The 21,691-nt window shown below is 37.5% G+C and overlaps 3 protein-coding genes across 6 annotated transcripts in view; 2 read left to right on the top strand and 1 right to left on the bottom strand.

The window, feature by feature from the left end:
* Window positions 1–2,092: 2,092 nt before the first annotated feature.
* LOC100266551 (ETO1-like protein 1) lies at window positions 2,093–8,840 on the top strand. Its single transcript, XM_002280483.5, has 5 exons — window positions 2,093–3,509; window positions 3,770–5,482; window positions 6,063–6,354; window positions 7,471–7,780; window positions 8,377–8,840. The coding sequence occupies exons 1-5, from the start codon at window positions 3,385–3,387 to the stop codon at window positions 8,595–8,597; spliced, it is 2,661 nt and encodes an 886-aa protein (XP_002280519.2). The 5' UTR covers window positions 2,093–3,384; the 3' UTR covers window positions 8,598–8,840.
* Window positions 8,841–9,084: 244 nt separating this feature from the next.
* LOC100240942 (probable protein phosphatase 2C 51) lies at window positions 9,085–13,606 on the top strand. 2 transcript variants are annotated; one of them, XM_010647816.3, is made up of 5 exons: window positions 9,085–10,015; window positions 10,665–10,939; window positions 11,016–11,160; window positions 11,851–12,019; window positions 12,689–13,606. In XM_010647816.3, exons 1-5 carry the CDS (start codon window positions 9,757–9,759, stop codon window positions 12,936–12,938), a joined length of 1,098 nt encoding a protein of 365 aa, XP_010646118.1. In that variant the 5' UTR covers window positions 9,085–9,756; the 3' UTR covers window positions 12,939–13,606. The 2 variants fall into 2 exon arrangements, with proteins under 2 accessions (XP_010646118.1, XP_010646119.1); XM_010647817.3 differs by having other exon boundaries at window positions 9,162–10,015; window positions 10,671–10,939.
* LOC100263200 (uncharacterized) overlaps window positions 12,960–21,691 on the bottom strand; it is a 40,701-nt gene continuing 31,969 nt past the window's right edge. For 2 of the 3 annotated variants that reach the window (XM_059737805.1, XM_059737806.1), the window contains 4 exons: window positions 15,245–15,327; window positions 15,072–15,126; window positions 14,226–14,353; window positions 12,960–13,477 (listed from right to left, as the gene is read on the bottom strand). In XM_059737805.1, the coding sequence (XP_059593788.1) occupies window positions 14,288–14,353; window positions 15,072–15,126; window positions 15,245–15,327 (204 nt within the window). In that variant the 3' untranslated portion in view covers window positions 12,960–13,477; window positions 14,226–14,287. Of the gene's footprint in view, window positions 13,478–14,225; window positions 14,354–15,071; window positions 15,127–15,244; window positions 15,328–21,691 lie in introns of those variants that run through there. The other variant, XM_059737807.1, reaches the window with a different exon arrangement.

Raw genomic sequence — 21,691 nt, 5'->3', positions numbered from 1 at the left:
GTGAAAGCAACTTTACCTTTCCAAATGCCCCTAATTTTCAAAGATAATAATTTTAAAAAACCATTAAAAATAATTATGGTATTAAAAAAATTGTAAATTTTTTAGAACATGAGATGAAAGTATGCACATTTTATGTGGACGTTATTATTATTTTTTATTTTAAAAATGAAAAATGGAAATGTCTTCAAATGCTGCATAGCTGATTGAAGAAGAATAATTCCAGTTCTGCCAAATGGAATCCATTTGTTCTCCAATCTCTGTATGGACTGTGAACAGTTTGACCACCATCACAGCTGGGTAACCCAACCCATGAGAAAGAAAAAAGTGAAAGTGGCCATGATCAATTTTAATCATAACGTGCCTCCTCTTCCAGTAGTTGTCATACAACAAAATCCTTATACCAATCATTTTCCCATCACTTGCCATTCAAGGAACCTGGATTTGGCACCAGGGTCTAGAATTGGTAAGCTTGTGGACCACTTAAAAGGTGCCCATTCTCACAAGCTGATTAAAGGGTTCAAAGTAATCGAAGTAGACGAAACTTTGGCTTTCGCAACTGTTTTTGAAAACCCTTTTTTTTAAAAAAATATTTTGAAAACAAACTATTTTTAAAAATAAATTTTAGATATATTTTGTTATGGTTTATAGACTGTTCTGAGTAATAACTGAAAACATAAAAAATGTTTTGAATTCCCAATTCTCAAGTAGAGTTTTCTTTTCTGAAAACTACTAAGACGTGTTTGGTTTGTGGTAATGGATTTGGACACCTTTGCTAAACAGTCTTTGGAATTTTGACCCTGGAAGCCAAACAGAAAATGATTGCAAATTCAAGCATCATAAAATTTTGACTAAGGTCAAGGAAATATCTTTAGAGCTTTCAAAGTACCTGTCAGGCTGTCACGTATCACATCAGAGAAAATTCACAGCGCCGTATTTATCATGTGGTTTAATGTCCGCTTGAGAATGTTTTCAAAAAACATTTCCGCCATAAAAATCATCTTTCAAAAAATAAAAAAAAATATTTTATAAAATTTTGAAATAGCTTTTAAAAAATTAAAAAGTTATTTATTATATTTTACTAAAAAACATAATCATCCCTTCTTATCTTCATTGTTTCACAATGCATCGTACCCATTTGTTAAAATTATAATCAACTTTGGGATTATTTATAATTATATTTTTTATTTAAAAAATTAAGTCAATTCTAATACTATTTATAATTATATTATTTTTTTTTGTTTAAATTCAATAAACTTTTCACATCAAAATTTAAGCATATAATTTGTAATGATAATAATATATACTTAAATACCCACTTTAAAAAAAAAATCATAACCCTTTCCACTTTTTTCTTATACCTTACTTTATCTCTTTCATTTTTCACTGGTTTCATCTTAATTGCAGGGAATAAAGTCTAGTGGAGAGGAGCCAAATGTTATGATTTGCAAGCCCTGTGTCTTAGGCCCCACCTTCCACCGCATTTAGCAAATTGGCTAAAAGGTAAAAATTGTGCTCATTTCATTCCTTTTCATCAGTGGACATTCCATTACATTTATGGGGCAAATAATAATAATTATATAAGCTATGATTTTTTAATAAAAATCTTATTGCTCTGATATTAGAAGTTACTTAAAAGCATAGTAAAATTTTTTATTTAATTAAAACAAAAAAAAGAAATGAAAAGAAAAGAAATATTGTTTGATAAGGAAGGTGAGTAGAATAATTGTTGAAATAAATTGGGAAAAAAGTTTCCTTAATTTAATAGATTTTCTAGGATAAGAAATAATTGGTATAAGGTTTTGTGAGAATCTAAGACCAAAAAAGAGACAATTTTAAAGGAAAATTAATTTTTATTGAAATTTAATTTTTTAAAATAGAAAAAAGCAAAAAAGAAAATCATTGTATAAGATTTAACCAAAAAAAAGAAATAGCAAGATATTTATTATTTATATGTGAATGAAATTTAAGTAAGAAATAAAATATCAACCATGTGGTACTTCCAAACAATAATTTAAGATTTTTTTTTTTTAAATTATTATTATTTAAAAAAATTTTATTTGAAGGCGAAAACATCGGCAGCTGCGTGAGGGGCGAACATGTGCTCCTCGTAGTTGCTCCGGGGCAGGAGGGGAAAGTCTTGGGTGTAATCGCTCATACATCCACCATTTTAGTAATGTGTGGGCCCATGTACTGATCAGATCATCAAAACATTCATGTTGATGGATCTGATCAAATCTAAGACATGAACGTGGGAATGGGGGTGTTTTTCACTGTCTGATTTCTCGTTTGTGGTTAAGATCTCAAAGGGGATGACCCAGAAACGATTCAATCAGAGCCGTGTGTTTTTAATTCTAAGCGGCCCCCAATTGGGTGGTGGGTCACTTAGATGCAAGTATCTGGTGCGAGTGACACACAGAAGAGACCATCATTTTCATTTGTTATTTCTTCTTGCCGTAATTTCATTTATTTTGGCAAGGCAATGATTGATGGGGACAAGGGGGGAAATACAACACGACGTCGTTTTGTATTTTCTTCTCCGACTAATATTGCAAGCAGCTATTAATTTCAGTCTTTTATTTTTTTTGTTTTTTGGGTTTTGAGTTTTAATTGAAATTGGAATTTAGAATCAGTAGTTTATTTACTTTTGTTTGAAGTTCCCAACAAACAGTAGCTGCAATCTTTCTGGTCTCCAACGGAAGGAAAGTGGGAGAGAAAGAAAAAGAAAAAACTTTTCCTTTTAACAAACAAAAGAAAGAAAGCGAAAGTCAGGCATTTTCTTTGGATACCTTCGCTTTGATCTCATGCTCCTGAGCTCTGTTTGCAATTTCTGATTTGGGTTTGCGAGTGCACGCCAACTAGTGAAGTGGGTCGGTCTTGGTTTTTGGTTTGGTCTTCGGTTAGTGGGTCTCTCTCCCTTTTTCTCTCTCTGGTTGGTTTTTGGTATTTTGGGTTTGTTAGAATGAGATTTGGTTGGTTCTAATTTGGTTTTGGTAGAGATCTTACGTAATCCTTTTGTGGGTCTCTGTTTAAATCTGGTTTCGTTGCCTTTTATGCCATACAAGTTTGGTTTTATCATTTCCCAGATATTAGATTTATGTCACTGTAATAAAAAATCTTGTGGATATTTTGTAACTGAAAAAAAAAGAAAATCATTTCTGGGGTTAAAATTGGGTTTCCCAGATAGAGATTTTGAGGGTTTTTTTCTTAGGAATTATCTTAGAATTTTTGTTGGCCGGTGGAGTCGTAAAGAAATTGTTAGCTAAGGGTGGTGATTTGTGATCAGAAGGAGCTGTTTTTTTATTTTTTATTTTTTTAGTTTTATTTTCAATTTTGTTGCATCTGGCTATTGTGGAGATCTGGGAATTGTTTCATCTCTTATGCCCCATGAAGAACCTTTTTCCTTCTGAATCATGTAAAGAAACACAGCTCAATGCCTTTAATCCACAGTCATGGCTCCAAGTTGAAAGAGGGAAGCTTTCCAAATTCTCATCACAGTCCTCTTCTTCCATGTAAGTTATCCTTCCATGTAAGCTTTCCAAATTCCGTTTTTGGCTTTCTGTTTGGTTACTGAGAAACTGGAGGAAAAGAATCTGAAATTGGAACCTTAAAGTTTCCATTGTTTTGGTTCCAAGTAAACCTCAGCCAAGAATTTTGTTTGCTAAGTATTACAGCAATCCTCAGTTTTCTCAGAATCCAGACGGAGCCTCCAAGGATTAAATTATCTCTTTTTTCATAAAATTGAGATGGTATTTTTGTTAAATGTGTGTAGAGAATCTCTTATCAAGGTTCCTGAGCCACCCATACTTCCATTCTTTAAACCTGTCGATTATGTAGAAGTTCTAGCTCAAATCCATGAAGAACTTGAGTCATGTCCTCCACAAGAGAGGTCGAATCTTTATTTATTACAGTTTCAGGTCTTTAGGGGCCTTGGGGAAGTTAAACTGATGCGGAGAAGTCTCCGTTCAGCTTGGCAGAGAGCCAGTACTGTTCAGGAGAAACTCATTTTTGGGGCATGGCTGAAGTATGAAAAGCAAGGAGAAGAGCTCATTGCTGACTTACTTGCCTCTTGTGGTAAATGTGCACAGGAGTTTGGCCCAATAGACATTGCCTCTCAACTTCCTGCAGATTCAAATACAAGTTCCAATGAGGCTGTTGTGATGAATGGGAATGAAATTTTGAAAACTGTCATTTTCCGAATTGGGGATGAGAAAATTGTTTGTGACAGGCAGAAGATTGCGGGCCTGTCAGCTCCTTTTCATGCTATGCTTAATGGGTGTTTCACAGAATCACTCCAAGAGGACATAGATTTGTCTGAAAATAACATTTCACCATCAGGTATGAGGGCAATCCATGAGTTCTGTATGACAGGCAGTTTAGGTGAAGTCCCACCAGATCTTTTGTTAGAGATATTAATATTTGGGAACAAATTTTGCTGTGAGAGGCTAAAAGATGCTTGTGGCAGGAAACTTGCATCTTTGGTTTCCTCTAGAGATGATGCTGTGGAACTCATAGACTATGCACTTGAAGAGAACTCCCCTGTCCTTGCTGCATCATGTTTGCAAGTGTTTTTACATGAACTTCCTGATTGTTTGAATGACAATCGAGTGCTGGAAATATTAAGTGATGCTAATAGACAACAGAGATCAATCATGGTTGGGCCTGCTTCATTTTCACTCTATTGTTTCTTAAGTGAAGTTGCTATGGCCCTTGATCCTCGGTCAGATACAACAGCTTGTTTCTTGGAACGATTGGTAGAGTCTGCTGAGAGTAGCCGGCAGAGATTGTTGGCATGTCATCAGTTGGGCTGTGTGAGGCTTCTGAGGAAAGAGTATGATGAAGCTGAACAGCTCTTTGAGGCAGCTCTAAATGCAGGCCATGTATACTCTGTCGCAGGTTTAGTGAGACTGGGTTACCTTAAGGGGCATAAACTTTGGTCTTATGACAAACTCAGCTCTGTGATTTCCTCTTTTACTCCACTTGGATGGATGTATCAGGAGAGGTCACTGTATTGTGAAGGCGATAAGAGGTGGGAAGACCTTGAGAAAGCAACCGAGTTGGACCCGACACTTACTTACCCCTACATGTATCGAGCTGCTTCCTTGATGAGGAAACAGAATGTTCAAGCTGCTCTTGCAGAAATCAATCAGGTCCTAGGTTTCAAGCTAGCATTAGAATGTTTGGAACTCCGGTTTTGTTTCTATCTAGCGGTTGAGAACTATGAAGCGGCATTTTGTGATGTTCAGGCAATTCTTACGCTCTCCCCAGACTATAGGATGTTTGAGGGACGGGTTGCAGCATCCCAACTTCGCATGCTTGTGCGTGAGCATGTTGAGAGTTGGACAACAGCAGATTGCTGGCTACAGTTGTATGATCGGTGGTCTTCAGTTGATGATATTGGGTCCCTCTCTGTTATCTACCAGATGCTTGAATCTGATGCTGCAAAAGGTGTTCTTTACTTCAGACAGTCTTTGCTTCTCCTGAGGTACATTCTGGACTAAAGTTCCCCTTCACATTGTGATACAATTTTCTTAATAAGGCGTCAAAATTTTTAGCTTACTTTCTAATTATGCATATTTAAAATTTATAGCTTATAATTCCATAATTTGTGAGGTTTTCATTAGTCTTCAATTGATCTAAGTAGTGATGAATCATGGATATCCTAAATATTATCAATTAACTTCCAAGTCCCAAGTTGTCTAAAAAAATTTTAAATTATTTGGACTATTTCCAGAATATTAAAATATGCTTCTTTTTTTCTGTTTTGATACTATTAAAGAGTGATGTGTTGGACATTTTTAATATAAAGCCCATTTCTATGTGTGTCCATTAAGAGTTTGAACACATCCAAGCCTGCCACCATCATTTACTTTGGGAAAATATGTGGAAAAAGTGAAAAATGTACGCATGTATTTTTGTTGCAGAACCTGCTATAGGGTTATATTTTATTTTTTTTACATCATTTTATTAATTACAAGATAATGATGAATGATTAAATATTTTATTTAATTGGTCAAAGTTGTTTACGTCAAGGGCAACAGAAACCTCATGATCTTGCTTGCTAGGTTGAACTGCCCAGAAGCAGCCATGCGAAGTTTACAGCTTGCCCGTCAGCATGCATCTAATGAACATGAACGTCTAGTATACGAGGGATGGATCTTATATGATACAGGTCACTGTGAGGAAGGGCTTCGGAAAGCAGAGGAGTCTATTGGCCTTAAAAGATCTTTTGAGGCCTTCTTCTTGAAAGCCTATGCATTGGCTGACTCTAGCCAGGATCCATCATGTTCATCGACTGTTGTTTCACTTCTTGAAGATGCCTTAAAGTGCCCCTCAGATAGGCTTCGCAAAGGTCAGGTATGGTTTTTCTGTCACCTGACAATTCCATGATAACTTCTCTTATATTTGCTACAGATTTTTGGTCAAAGCCTTGTAGCCTAATTACTAGAGGTCAGATGCACTAATATTTTTCACCTTTCAGCTATATCGACTGTCACGTCTTTTAGTTAAATCACAGTACACATTTCTTTTCCCCACCATCTCAACCTTCACAACTATTCAACATGAAATTGTCAAGTTACCAACTTTCCTAAAGGTCTAACCTGTTAAGATATAGGCCCATGATATATATTATGCAAACAGAAATGCTAGTGAATTCATTAGTTATTCATATTAAAGAAATTGGATAAGTCCAGCATGTTCTTGTAGCTGATAGACACACAAGCTGGCATCTTGGGTTGTTTATTTTAAATCTTAGCAGTTTTTCCCCTACAAAACAAGAACTATGTGCAAGCTCAAAGCAATAAGAGAAATTCACATGGGAGTGTGAGAACAGGAGAAAAACGAGGGCAAGTAAAAGAATAAGTTTCAAACTGGCCACGGTTATTGATCTCCAAACAGATTTGACTGAGGTGATACCCAATTTCTGAAAAATGTTAAAATATGGACCTTGAGAAGTCACCACATGTTTGGACCCTGGATAACATTGTTGATGAGGAAAATCGGTTACCATCTTGATTATCGTAACATCTAGAAGACATTGCCATGGTTACTCTTATCAGATGTCATGTTGTCCGGTTGCTGCCAAGCAGAGAACTCAGGATAATATTTTGTATTGATAGTAGTATCATTTTTATGATAGAAATACAGTTCAGACTCTGTTAACAGGGTGGCATTTACTAGCATATCCCCACCTTTAACTGATCATAATGTAGGTTAATGAGCTGGGGCCTTAATTTTTCCTTGTTATATAAAGAATTTGCTACTGTGAACATGTATTTATCCATCTCAGTAAAGTAAAAATGCAGTTTCTAAGTTGTAGACGATAATGAAATGGTGCGGAATTCTGGATTAATGAATTTGTGAGCCATGATATTTCTGTTTCATTCTATATGTTATTTGATATGTTAAAAAAATAGTCGTAGAAGTTGTTGGATTTTTAACATTTCCTAATCACCCGTCTCCATTTGCCAGGCCCTTAACAACCTTGGCAGCGTGTACGTTGACTGTGGGAAATTAGAGTTGGCTGCTGATTGCTACATCAATGCCCTCAAAATCCGGCACACCCGAGCCCACCAGGGCCTTGCTAGGGTTCATTTCCTCAAAAATGATAAGACTGCTGCATACGTTGAAATGACCAAACTGATTGAGAAGGCCAGGAACAATGCTTCTGCCTATGAGAAAAGGTCCGAGTACTGTGAACGTGAACTCACAAAGGCAGATCTGGAGATGGTCACTAGATTAGACCCGCTTCGGGTTTACCCTTACAGATATCGAGCTGCAGGTCAGATTATTTTCCTCCTCACTTGCCTTGTGTACAGTTCCAACCGTCCAAATGCCTGTAGCATACAGACCCCTCCAACTCACCCATTGATTTCTGCTTTGCACATTATTCTATCTCAGAATCAACCATGATCCTGACCTTTCCTTCAAGAGGAGCACCCACATCTTCTCTTGATTATGAGAGATAATGGGTCTGTTGGGGAACATTTTTGAAAACAGATCTCAGAAAAAATAATTTTTGATAACAGTTCTTAAAAACAATTCTCAATTTGTTTTCAAAAACAAAATTGTGTTTGGGAATTGACATATGAAAAGAAGTTTTCTCAGTTTATTCGTTATGAAAATACTATACACTTATGTACAATACATCTTTTTAATTGTTACTCAAAACACAACACAAAAAAACTGTTTTCTATTGAAAGTTTGTCAAACATTTTCTGTTATGAAAAAATGAAAAATAGAAAACTGATTTGGTTCCTAACAAGCCCAAAATCAGTAAGGTAGATTGTGTGTGTGTGTGTGTGTGTGTGTGTTTTTTTTTTCCAAGATTCGAGTGGATAACGAGGCTGTAACATGGTATGTGGATTGGTGGGGCAGTTTTGATGGACAGCCACAAAGAGAAGGAAGCAATAGCAGAACTGTCAAGAGCAATAGCATTCAAGGCAGACCTTCACCTTCTACACCTGAGGGCAGCCTTTCATGAGCACATTGGAGATGTGTTGGGCGCACTGCGAGACTGTAGAGCTGCCCTCTCTGTGGATCCTAACCATCAAGAGATGTTGGAGCTTCATAGCCGTGTCAACAGCCATGAACCATGACCCATGACCCATCAACCCAGACAAAAGGAAAAAAGATTGAAACATAGAAAAAGCAAGAAAATATTGTCAAATGCCTCGATCACCCACCATCACAACCTTGTATACTAGTGACCTTCTGCATTTAGCCTTCTCATTATCTTCTATCTCCCTCATTTTTCTTTTTCTTTTTTTTTTCTTTTGATTTTTGTAATTTATGCTTTGAGATTTTTGGTAATATAATTTAATGAATACCAAAATTATGCATATTTTCCTCTCTCTTTTTCATATTTTGTAGAAATTTTTAAGCTTTTGAGGTATCGGGTTAGTATGTTTTTTTCATCGACAATTGGGGTAAAATGTCTACAAATTTTCAGGTCGTCCCTGTATTACAGTGATGAGAGATCCTTTGAGCAGTGGCTAGGGTAGGGTTTCTAATTTTTTTTCTTTCTTGTTTTTATAAATAACAAACTGTAGTAGGAGTGTCTAAATTTCAATATGAAATTAGGGGTTTTTTTTTTTGGTATATTAGTTTTGTTTCTTAAAATTTATTTTATGTGAATGGCATTTGAATTATGAGTATTTGTTTGTTTCTTTGCGGTTGAGGAGAAAATTTTGTTAGGGTTAAGAAAAGAAGCCAAATTTCGGAATCTTGGGTTGATGATTGTTTGGCACCCAGGAAAATTAAAACCCTGGTCTCCCAACTTCCAACTGCCTCGTGTTGTACGGAAACCAAGATAATGTGTACGAGAAGCTTGAAAATTTCATTTTCTTTCCTTGGTTTTCTCAGCAATTACGATACTTTCCGGGATCGGATTACACTGAATCATCTCTGGGGGGTGGTTTCTTCTAATCTTCTGTTTGGTAGCTCAGGACCAGGAGGAAAATAAAAGAAATTTAAGATCTCGGGTCGGCTGTTACACGCTGAAATCATTCAGCACCTTTGTTTAGTCCGCATAACTCGCAGTCTTCTAAGTCGATTTAATGTTACGGTCATGTGAAGTGGAGGTTTTCATCTTTGAAATCGAATATTCAAGATTTTGATCCCTTTTCTTTTCCGCCCTTTCTCAGCAACCGGTTTTTCAAGTTTTGCTTCTCTAGACCGTTAGGGCTTTGCTGTGCTTCGTTTTCTTTTCCTTTCTATTTTCTTTTATAGACCTAGGGTTTGATCAACAATTTATCCATGAATGAATTTAAGATCGTGTCACTGCTGTTAGGGCTTTTCGTATGTAGAATTCCATCTTCCAATGGAGTCAGTGTATCATGTATGATGGTTTACGATGAAGGTGGGGCAGCTGCAGTTTTCCGCTCGCCGGAATGCCCTGACTGGAAACCAATTCACAACCAGACGCTGAATTGCCAGTTTGCAACAATCCGGGGATGGAGAGAATATCAGGAGGATCGAATATCATGCGATCTTGATATGAAGATACCCTTGCTTGGTATAATCTCAATCTTGTTCATCTATTTTTCTATTCTGTTGTAATTGAGGTTTGTCTTGAAGAAAACTGGAATCTCATTCCCGGCACAGGATGCATTTTCTTTTAGGCTTTTGTTTGGATCTCGGGAAAACGAGGGAAAGGAGAGGAAAAATGCCAAAAATAGCTTGTGAAAAAAACAGATTCATTTGAAAGCAATTTTCTTCACTTACCCTACTTTTTCCTTTCACTGTTCTCCTTGAAACCCAAATGTAGAGTGTCCATTTGTCTCCATTTGGTAATTTTGGTTGAAAACAATTTCTGATTTTGAAAAAAATATATTTGATATATATATTTTTTGGAATTTATTTTAAAAATAGATTGTTTTTTGAAAACAAATTTGAGTTCAAAAATAAGTTAAGAAATTTGGTTTTTAGGATTGAGTTCAAAAATAGATTTTGTTTTGTGAAAGAATTGTTTTTCAAACTCAAAAAATATTTTTACTAATTTTTTTTTATGGAAAACATTCTTTTAAAAAATTTGTTCTATTTCACCTATTTTTTAGGGTTTATTTTAAAAATTAATTATACAAACATAAAAATTATTAAAAATAAAACAAAATAAATAAATTTTATTTTTAAATAATATTTGGATAAACATGGCCTTGACACAGATGAAGGCAAAAGAGAGCCCAGGGAGATGAGGGTTGGTGTGGTGGGAGTGTTTGATGGCCATGGTGGTGAGGAGGCCAGTGATATGGCCTCCAAGCTTTTCATGGATTATTTTCTTCTGCACACCATCTTCAACATCTATAAGAAAATGATAGCATTCAATAAAGAACAAGACACAGATCTTCAATCAAAAGAAGGGGATGAATCACTACAAATGAAGATTTTGAGGGAGGCATTGTTGAGGACAATTCATGAAATTGACCTAAAATTTTCTGAGGCAAGTGTACCTTTGTTTCATTACGTTTTTGAGGTAATTTTCCTTATGACCCATCTGGTTTTCTCTCTACTTTCAGGAAGCTGTTCAAAGCAATCTTCATGCAGGATCCACAGCCACTGTTGTTGTTATCATAGATGGTCAAATTTTGGTTGGGAATGTTGGTGACTCAAAGGCCCTTCTATGCTCAGAAAAGAAGAGCAAATCTCACCAAGTGACTCAAGGTCCAGTTTCTCTCTCTGTTGCTTAGGCTTATGTTAATTCTTTATTTAGTTTAATGCTAAATTACATGTTCCAAAGGTTAGGGTGGGCAAAACAGCTGATAAATCAATGAACACAGAAAAATCTAATCAAACCAAGTTGAACAAAATTAAGACTGCATATGACATTAGGAGTGTTTAGAATGGAAGTGTTTTCTTTAGAAATGTTCGTATGATTCCTAAACACAGTCAAACGAACTTAAGAGTTCCTTTGGTAGTGTGCATATAGAAAAGTTAAAAAATCACTTGTAATGCTTCCTAAAGAAATATTAGAAAACACGTGATAGATGATTCTTTCAAAAACACTTTTAATAAAATATTGTCAAACATATTCTAATTGATATTTTCAAAAATTTTAAATTTTGAGGTTAACCCGATATAGGCCCGTTATCACACTACCTATTTAGGTTTCATGGCAATATGCAAAGAAAATGTACGAGTTTAATTTTGAGTCAAACAAAATCAATCGAACTAAATCAAACCAAACCAATGTTAAGTTGCAGTCGCTTGTGTCAATAAATAATTGGGTTTAATTTAGTTTCAATCTAATTAAAATTGACTAACTGGGTTCAGTTATCGGGTTTGATTACATTATCAGCATGCATTTTCTTGTTTGGTGCAAGCTGACTGCATGCATGTTACCTCAAAGAACAGGTAGGATATATTTTTCAGCTCAAGAACTGACAAGGGATCATCATCCGGATAGAGAAGATGAAAGAGCCCGAATTGAAGCATCCGGTGGTTCTATTATTGTTTGGGGGGTGCCTCGCGTCAATGGTATTCTTGCAATGTCTCGATCAATTGGTGATGTTTACTTAAAAAGGTCTGTTTCTTAACCTAGACAAATTCTGTTTCTTGCTCTTTTTTCATTTGTTTTAGGCTTCTTCATTTCCAATAATGGGTGGAAACGATTCAACCCAACCATGAAGGTCGGCTTGATTTGAGAAATATGAAAATTGATTTCCATTTGGTAGAAGCGTTGTTAGTATTTTTAATATTTGAAAATTTTTATTATTCAAGTGTTAAATATGCTAAAAATACTTTCTAGAATCACTTCCAAACGCACTCTTAGTCTACAATTTAAGAATGAAACCAAATTAATATGTTCACACTTTCTTTCGGGATTTGGATGAGTTTTGATATTATGGGTACACCACTAAAGTAATTCATTGTTATTAGGGCATTGATCATATTGATTTTAGATGTATTCTTTATATTTTGGATGAAAGAATTGAACGACTTCAAACTCAGTTGAGTTTTAAAAATTAATTGGACTCAAAAGACCTTAATAGGGTTTGTATTCAACCAATCATCTAAACCGAATTCAATAAAACCAGCCTTAAAAATGCTTGATTTAATTGGATTTTTTTAGTTACTGGCAAGTGCAAACTCAATTGAGCTTTGATTCAAGCGACAGAAATGGCATCTTTCGCTTGACTTTTTGTGTTGCCAACTTTTCTGATTCCTCCAAACTTTTGTATGCTTTTTTCAGACACGGAGTGATATCTACACCGGAATTAACAGGTTGGAGGGCCCTAACAGCCAATGACAGTTACCTGGTAGTTGCATCTGATGGGATATTCGAAAGCTTGACCCCTGATGACATTTGTGACTTTATAGGCCATCAAAAATCGGGTCTCTCATCTTCATCGTCATTGGCTGACTGCATTGTAGATATTGCTTTTGAGAAGGGCAGCACTGATAACTTGTCAGTCATTGTGGTTCCACTGATATCAAAATAATTTCCAAGAGGACAATTGAGATGATGGTAGAAGCACTTTAAGATTTTTTTCTTTGCTTTATTTTACTGGCACGGCACTGCACTGCACCTCAATGAAACATTGCTCAGGTATCATCTAATGTACTGAGTGACAACATAGAAAATCGATATACAAATGTAGTCGACGGCTGAGCACAAAACATACAAATTGAGAACATCTTCCGGAACACAAGCCTGTATTCAATTGTTTATGCCCACAATTTGTCACTGAAACAGAATCTACGCCACTGCTCCATCACTGGATTGCCACCATTATGCCACTTGATACATTTATCTGGTTTGCAGCATGAAAATCATGATTTTCTGCAGAGTGGGTGCAGAAAGTGAGACCCCGTTCAACGGGTGAGTCCAGTACTTCCGTGGAAGCCAGGGGAGACTCCCTGAATGGGGAGAGCCAGGATCTGTTTTAATATCGGTAAATAGCTGCTACTCTTCCAGTTCAATACTGGTCTCTGTAAGCATGCACTTTGAAGTCCAGAGGTTTCGGGAACTAGTGATGCTCTGTATTATAAACAAATATCAAAGATAAGGATGCAAAAAATTTCAGGGAAAATAAAAAGGCTCTGTAACAGCTTGTAAGGATTTTCATACATTCTTCAGTTAGAATTTATGGTATTTTCTAGTGTAAAATAGAAGAGCTCGAACAATAAATGAGTACTTAATTTCACCTCTCAAATGAGATAAAAAGATGAACATTTTCCAGTACAAGAACAAGGTTTTGGAAGCAACAGAATGAGAATTAGAAGGATTGACATGGGTACGTATATTCAAACAGAACCAAATATACAGTTGGATTGTGCATGTCAGTACAAAAAGAATGGCTTGTGATATATCTGAATGTTGTTTTTATATGGAACGGAAAATATGGATGTTTTGGCATGAAATATTCCCCCAAAGATGTTTTGCCCAACACAGTAATCAGCTTGGATGACGTTTGTCATCAAATTCTGCACAAGTTCTATTCATAATGCAAGAGTGTCTAGCGGTTCTATTTGAGGCTGGGATTCAGCAGTGTGCACTTAACTAGAAATTAAAACTTTTGCTTCCAGTTTTCCAAAAGATTTCCTAATGTGAAGCTTCTTACTCTTGGTCTCTTAATTTCTTCATGGTGTAATGATATCAATTTGAAGCAACAGAACAAGGGGTGAAACGTAGAACTTAGTCAATGAAAGGAGGAAAATCTAATGTTATCAATGGTAATACATGTCTTACATGCGTCTTTAATACCAGATAATAGTGAAACACGTACCTTTTGTGCACAAAAAACTCAACAAGTGCAGAGTTGGATAGATGTGTATTCTTCTCATGAGCTCATCTTTTGGGAGGGTGTTGAAAATAAGGATGCTGCAATGCATCATCAACACTCAACCGTTCATCCTACATTATACATGCATTGAACCAGCATCATGGTTTGATATGTATCAAATTATATTCATTAATGAAAAAAGCAATGGATTCAAAAACAAGATTTGTCAGAAGAATTTAGGAGAGCATGCATGTTTAGACATCATGCATAAAGCACATTATTATAAATAAGGTTGTCACGTAAAATGGAAGCTAAAACAAATTATAGGCAAAACTTAAAACTGTGGCAATCCAATAACCCCCATCCTAGTGACCATCCCAATCTACTATAATGGGGCTGTTTTAATTAGACATATTACATTCAAATACCAGCAGTTAATGAACAGTTCAAGAATATATGAGCACCACAAAACAACTATTTATTGCCTTTAATAGATTGAACTTTAGATGAATAAATCATCTACTGGGAGAATCCAAGGGGTAATCTATGTTTCCATTAAAATCCTTATACAAAGCTTTTGAAAAATAATAACCAGTTAAAATATCTTGTTCTAGATGAATAAAAAATAAAAACAACCTACACATTTTGTACTTCATTGTAAAAAATTTTTCTTTTTTTTTATAAGAAACAACTACATTGAAATAGGAATTAAGATGTACAATCGAAGGATGAGGAATCCTCCCATAAATGAAAGCTAAACGCATTGAATACCAAAAGCAAAAAGCCACATGGTAATTACAAAAAGCAACATGGTACTTCATTGTAAAAATTGCAAATATCAAAACTTACTGGATCCCAGAGCAATAGTTGACGCACTAACCGCAGTGCCCACACATTTGGAAACCTATAGACATGAAAAAGGCAAGCATTTAGTGAGTATAACAATCCCTTTGAGGAAAAACACAAAATAATATATAGCAAGTAACTTGATTAAGACAGAATGCAAGATTTTAGATACTAACCCTAATTTCAGAGGATCTCTACTCTTTATTTGATGGGAAAAAAACTCTTCTGAGCATTTCCACGATGCAGGTGAAACTCCACCCTATATTGCAAGAGATGAAATACCATTAGCATATATGAAGACCTGTATTTCTACACAAAAATTGTGTTCTTTGAAAGAAGATAAAGAGTTCAAAAAATGCAATGGTTTGCAACAAATATGTTCAAACACCTTTAAGTATGAGTAATTAAACATTTTGAATTTAACTGCCTGACACTCGGTAATCAGAATATGTTGATCAGAGTGATACTATCTATTAGTTTGTATATCAAAAACGTCAGGAAATCTACACATTATGCTTCTATTGATACAGATGATACTACAGCCCAACATACCATGTAACACACTATTTTACAGTATGGAAAATTTTATTCATGCATGGGAGTAACAGACATGTCAGTTATTAAAATTGCAAGGGCTCAATATGCAGCAGAATGAGCTCATTGACACAAGATCAGGACTAGCAAAGTCAGTTAATTAAATGTGTATAAGCATGCTCAAATGGACCAAGTAACCAGCCAAAATATATTTCTTGATATCCTGAATCTTATTTCATTCCCTAAATCTAAAGCATCTACCGCTATTATCAAGCAAGGATCCAATTTATGTATGCTTGATGTCTCATCAGGGCATGTAAAAAACCATACACAACCCTTTCTTACTTTTGTGGTAAAAAGAATGAAATAACATAAAATGGTAATTATACAAAGCAGGACCTGAAAATACAATACATTACCCTTTCTTACTTCTGTGCTAAAAAGAATGAAATAACATAAAATAGTAATTATACAAAGCAGGACCTGAAATAACACCCTATTTCAATTTCAACTTCTTCCAGAAATACCCTCATGTTTTTTTCTTTTAATATCTTCTCTGCCTTACAACCTCACATGTTACACCATTTCCTTTATCAAATCAATTCTACGCTTTCCGTCCAAGCACATAGTTCTTGTAGAGACTCAAAAGTAATTTTCTATCTGTTGAGAGAGAGAGAGAGAAAGAAGAAAAACCTTAATTCTCATTTTTGTAATGTCTACTTACAATTGAAAAATATATATATACAAGGCTAGGAGTCCTAACTACCATACATGTGACCTATATTAACAAGGAAAGATTATACACTATAAATACATTATATTCAACACTCCCTCTCAAGCTGGAGCATATACGTCATATGCACCAAGCTTGTTACAAATATATTTAATCCTAGGACCTCTGAGAGATTTAGTGAAGATGTCTGCTAGTTGATCATTTGAATTAACAAAACTTGTAGCAACACATCCTGATGCGATCTTCTCTCTAATGAAATGACAGTCAACTTCAATATGCTTGGTCCTTTCATGAAAGACTGGATTGAATGCAATATGTAATGCGGCCTGGTTATCACAAATGAGTTTCATCTGTTCATCCTTTCCAAATCTCAACTCTCGAAGAAGATCTCTTAACCATATGAGTTCACATGTTGCCAAAGCCATAGCTCGATACTCGGCTTCAGCACTATAACTGGCCACTACATCTTGTTTCTTACTCTTCCAAGATATTAGATTACCTCCAATAAAAACACAGTACCCGGAAGTGGAACGTCTATCTGTGGGTGAGCCAGCCCAATCTGCATCTGTGTAACCAACAACCTGAGTATGACCTCTGTTCTCGTACAACACACCTTGGCCTGGTGTACTTTTGATATATCGAAGAATGCGGATTACGGCATCCCAATGGCTATCACATGGTGACTGTAGGAATTGACTAACAACACTCACAGGAAAAGAAATGTCTGGACGAGTAATGGTGAGATAGTTCAACTTACCTACGAGCCGTCGATATCTCCCGGGGTCTCCTAAAGGCTCCCCCTGTCCTGGTACAAGTTTGACATTCGGATCCATAGGTGTGTCTACCGGTTTACAGTCTAACATACCGGTTTCTTCCAGGATGTCTAAAGCATACTTCCTTTGGGAAAGGACCACACCAGAACTGGATTGAACTATCTCAATTCCCAAGAAATACTTGAGTTTCCCCAAGTCTTTGGTCTGAAAGTGGGTAAAAAGATGTTGCTTTAGTTTCTGAATACCATCCTGATCACTGCCTGTAATGACGATGTCGTCCACATAAACAACCAGATAAATACACTGCCCCAAGGAGTTATGATGATAGAAAACTGAATGGTCTGCTGTACTGCGAAGCATGCCAAACTCTTGAACAACAGAACTAAAACGGCCAAACCATGCTCGAGGAGATTGTTTCAAGCCATATAGAGAACGGCGTAACCTGCACACTAAACCAGACTCCCCCTGAGCAACAAAACTAGGAGGTTGCTCCATATAAACTTCCTCGGCAAGATCACCATGAAGGAAGACATTTTTAATATCCAACTAATAAAAAGGCCAAGAACACATAGCAGCCATGGAGAGAAGCAGACGGACAGAAGCAATCTTGGCAACAGGGGAGAATGTGTCACCATAATCAGAACCATAAACCTGAGTATAACCTTTAGCAACTAAGCGGGCCTTAAGGATATCAACTTGACCATCAGGACCAACCTTAACTGCGTAGACCCAACGACAGCCAACGGTAGATTTACCAGAGGGTAAAACAACAAGATCCCAAGTGCCATTAGAGTGCAGAGCAGCCATTTCATCCACCATTGCCTGTCGCCAGCCTGGATGGGAAAGAGCTTCATGGGTGCTCTTTGGAAGAGAAACAGAGGATATAGCAGAAACAAAAGCAGAATAGGGTGAAGATAATCGATGATAACTCAAAAAATTGTAAATAGGATGAGGATTACGAGTAGAGCGAGTACCTTTCCGAACAGCAATGGGTAAGTCATTAGGAGAAAGCAGAGCCGGGGCAGGTGAAGCCGAAGGGATAGGAAGTGAGTCAGCAGGTGCCTCAGCAAAAGGGAGAGGAGCAACAACACGAGGGCGACGATGATAAACCTGAAGTGGTCGAGGAGGCATAGCATCAGGTGGGGAGACAATGGGAATGGGCAAGACTTCAGAAACAGGAAAAGACTCAGAAGTGGTGGAAAAGAATGGTGAGTCCTCAAAGAAGGTGACATCAGCGGAGATAAAGTATCGATGAGTCTCAAGGGAATAACAACGATAACCCTTCTGAAGTCTGGAATATCCCAAGAAGAGGCACTTCATGGCTTTGGCGGAAAGCTTGTCCTGTCCAGGAGTGAGAATATGAACAAAGCAAGTACAACCAAAGACACGAGAAGGAAGGAAATAAAGTGGTTGGTCAGGGAAGAGAAGGGAGTGAGGAATCTGATCGTGTAAGACAGAGGAAGGCATACGATTAATCAAATAACAAGCGGTAAGAACAGCGTCCCCCCAAAAACGGAAAGGAACATTACTATGGAGGAGGATAGTACAAGCTGTCTCAACAAGATGTCAATTCTTGCGTTCAGCTACCCCATTTTGTTGAGGAGTATGAGCACAATAAGACTGATGAAGAATCCCATGATGAGACATAAACGAAGTAAATGGGGCTAAAAAATATTCCCTGGCATTGTCACTGCGTAACACACGAATAGAAATATTGAACTGGGTTTGGATTTCAGCATAAAATTTCTGGAAAATAGAGAATGACTCAGCTTGATTTTTCATTAAAAATAACCAAGTACATCGAGAATAGTCATCAATGAAAGTGACAAAATACTGAAATCCTAAAGTAGACGCAGTCCAACAAGGACCCCAAACATCAGTGTGGACAAGCTCAAAAGGAGACTTTGCCCGATTATTCAAACGCTTTGGGAACGAGACACGAGTATGTTTCCCACGCTAACATGACTCACACGGAAGCGACGACAAAGTGGAAAAACAAGGGACCATCTTCTGGAACTTGGAGAGACTAGGGTGGCCCAGACGATTGTGAATGAGGAGAGGAGCATCAGTGGAAATGCAAACTGCAGGAGATGAATCCGAGGTGAGGTGATAGAGGCCTTGAGACTCACGTCCTATGCCAATCGTCTTCCCCGTACTCCGGTCCTGCAAGGTCACAAATTTATCAGAAAAGGTAATAGAGCAATTAAGAGTACGAGTGATTTTGCTGATGGAAATAAGATTAAAAGGACATTCAGGAGTATAAAGGAGAGAAGTGAGAGGTAGAGAAGGCAGAGGAAGGGTCAAACCAATACCTTTAGCCACAGTTTGAGAACCATTAGCTAAGGTAACAGTAGGTAAAGCAGAGGTAGTAGTAATAGAGGAGAAAAGATCCTTATTACCAGATATGTGATCAGAAGCTCCAGAATCTAGAATCCAGGGTCCAAGAGAAGATGTGTGAGTAAGGCAGGCAGAGGCATTACCAGGCTGGGCAACAGAGGCAACAAGAGCCTGAGATGCGGAAGAGCTCGGAGGCTGAGGCAGCGGAGAATCAGAGGACTGGGCCACATGGGCAGTGCGAGGAGGTCGTCCATGTAACTGATAGCAACGATCGCGAGTGTGGCCAAGTTTATTGCAATAGGTGCAATGAGGACGTTGACCTCTACCTCGGGTACCACTACGGCCTCCTCGAGAGCTAGTTTAAGAAACTAACACAGAAGAATCTGAAATGCTATCAAATGACAAAGTCTGAGTGGAGGAGATACGGAGGAGGCGAGCAAACACATCATCCAAGGACGGAACTGATGAACTACCAAGAATCTGATCGCGGACAGGCTCAAGATTCGGACGGAGGCCAATAAGAGTAAGAACCATGAAGAACTTGTCAAGCTGTGTTTGTTGAGCCCCAACATCAGGAGTAAGAGGCATCACAGTCAAGAACTCCTCCTTAAGAGAGGCAATCTGGCCAATATAAGTAGATAGATCCAAGTCCTGTTGGCTGATATGGACAATAGCAGAAGCCACCTTATAAAGACGCTGGATATCATTCGTGTATAATCCTTTGGCCTGAGTCCAAAATTTAAAACAAGTTTTGTAGGCCCGAAGATGAAGAAGAATCTTGGGATCAACCGATTGCCATAATACACTACATAACTGTGCATCTATCTTCCTCCACTGTACGCGGTCAACCTCAGGGATATCTGCCTCCTGTGTAATCAAGTGATCCTCATATCCTTGACCCATAAACCAAAGTTCAACAGAGGCAGACCAGGAAAGATAATTGTCACTGCCAACCAATTTCTCCGAAGTAATCATAGGAGATCCAGATATAACAGAGGAAAAAATGAAAGTTTTAATAGTCATATCTACTTATCTGGAGAATGAAGTATATTTGGACCGAAGAGAGCCCTAATACGGCTGCAGATCGCGGCGTGACACCACTGGAAAGGGAGACGGCTTCAGATCGCGGCGTGGCACCACCGGAAAGGTAGAAAAACACTTCCTTAGGCACGTGCAGGGATTAGGATGGAGAAAAAGTAGCTGAAGCTCGCCGAAAAAACTGTTTGGAGGGTCGGCGGGGCAAAAAACCCCAAAAGAGGTACGTGCAGGGCTCGGATGGCAGAACCAGGGATGAAGGAAGGCTAGTCGGCGTCAGGCGAGGCTGGAGGAGGAGGCGCGTGGCCGGGAAAGTCCTCACGCGCCGGCCAGTGAGATGCAGTCGCCGGCCGGAAAATTGCGCGTGGTCGGCGCATGGATGATCTTTTGGTTCCGGTGCCTTCACAAAAGTTGGAGATCTCCTCCAGGGGCTCCTTCTGGTATGGTCGGTGTCGGAAAAAGACGTCGCCGGAAAAGTTTGCCGGCTGTGAGTGTTTTCTGACGACGATCTGACTGACCGGAAAGTATTGGGAGATGGGGAAGGTGATCGGAATGAAAGACGGTCACCAGAAGGTTTCCCGGAGTTGATGACACGGGAAACTGGAAAGAATTAGGTTTTCTCCCTTGGCTCTGATACCATGTTGAGAGAGAGAGAGAAAAAAGAAAAACCTTAATTCTCATTTATGTAATGTCTACTTACAATTAAGAAATATATATATACAAGGCTAGGAGTCCTAACTACCATACATGTGACCTATATTAACAAGGAAAGATTATACACTATAAATACATTATATTCAACACTATCTATATCTTAAAGAGACTACCAAAATATTTATATCAGTCAGAAGAACTATAGAAGCACCAAGAGTATTGGACCAGTGAATTATATGGAAACTATCAGAATTTATATACTTATCTAATCAAAAATTATAATCTTGTTTATCCTGCATATATTTTGCACCATGTACAATTCCATACATGCATTTATAGAGCATCCATGTTTCCAGTTAAGCTACAAATTTGACCCAAAACCTTAACCCGTTAAGTGATGGACCAAAAATGTATATCAAGTCAACTAGTGCTGAGCCCTAACATCTTGCTGCATTGGTCAGCCTTCTTTTGAACTTGTGTATGGACCCAAATAGGGAAATAAACAAGAGGAGAGGTTTGAACTTATAAACTCTCTGATAACGTATTAAGCTACCAAT

The sequence above is a fragment of the Vitis vinifera genome, chromosome 7 (assembly GCF_030704535.1).
Source record: "Vitis vinifera cultivar Pinot Noir 40024 chromosome 7, ASM3070453v1".
Taxonomy (NCBI): domain Eukaryota; kingdom Viridiplantae; phylum Streptophyta; class Magnoliopsida; order Vitales; family Vitaceae; genus Vitis; species Vitis vinifera.
The sequence above is the reverse complement of the archived record's forward strand: the minus strand, read 5'-3'. Positions and strand labels throughout refer to the sequence as shown.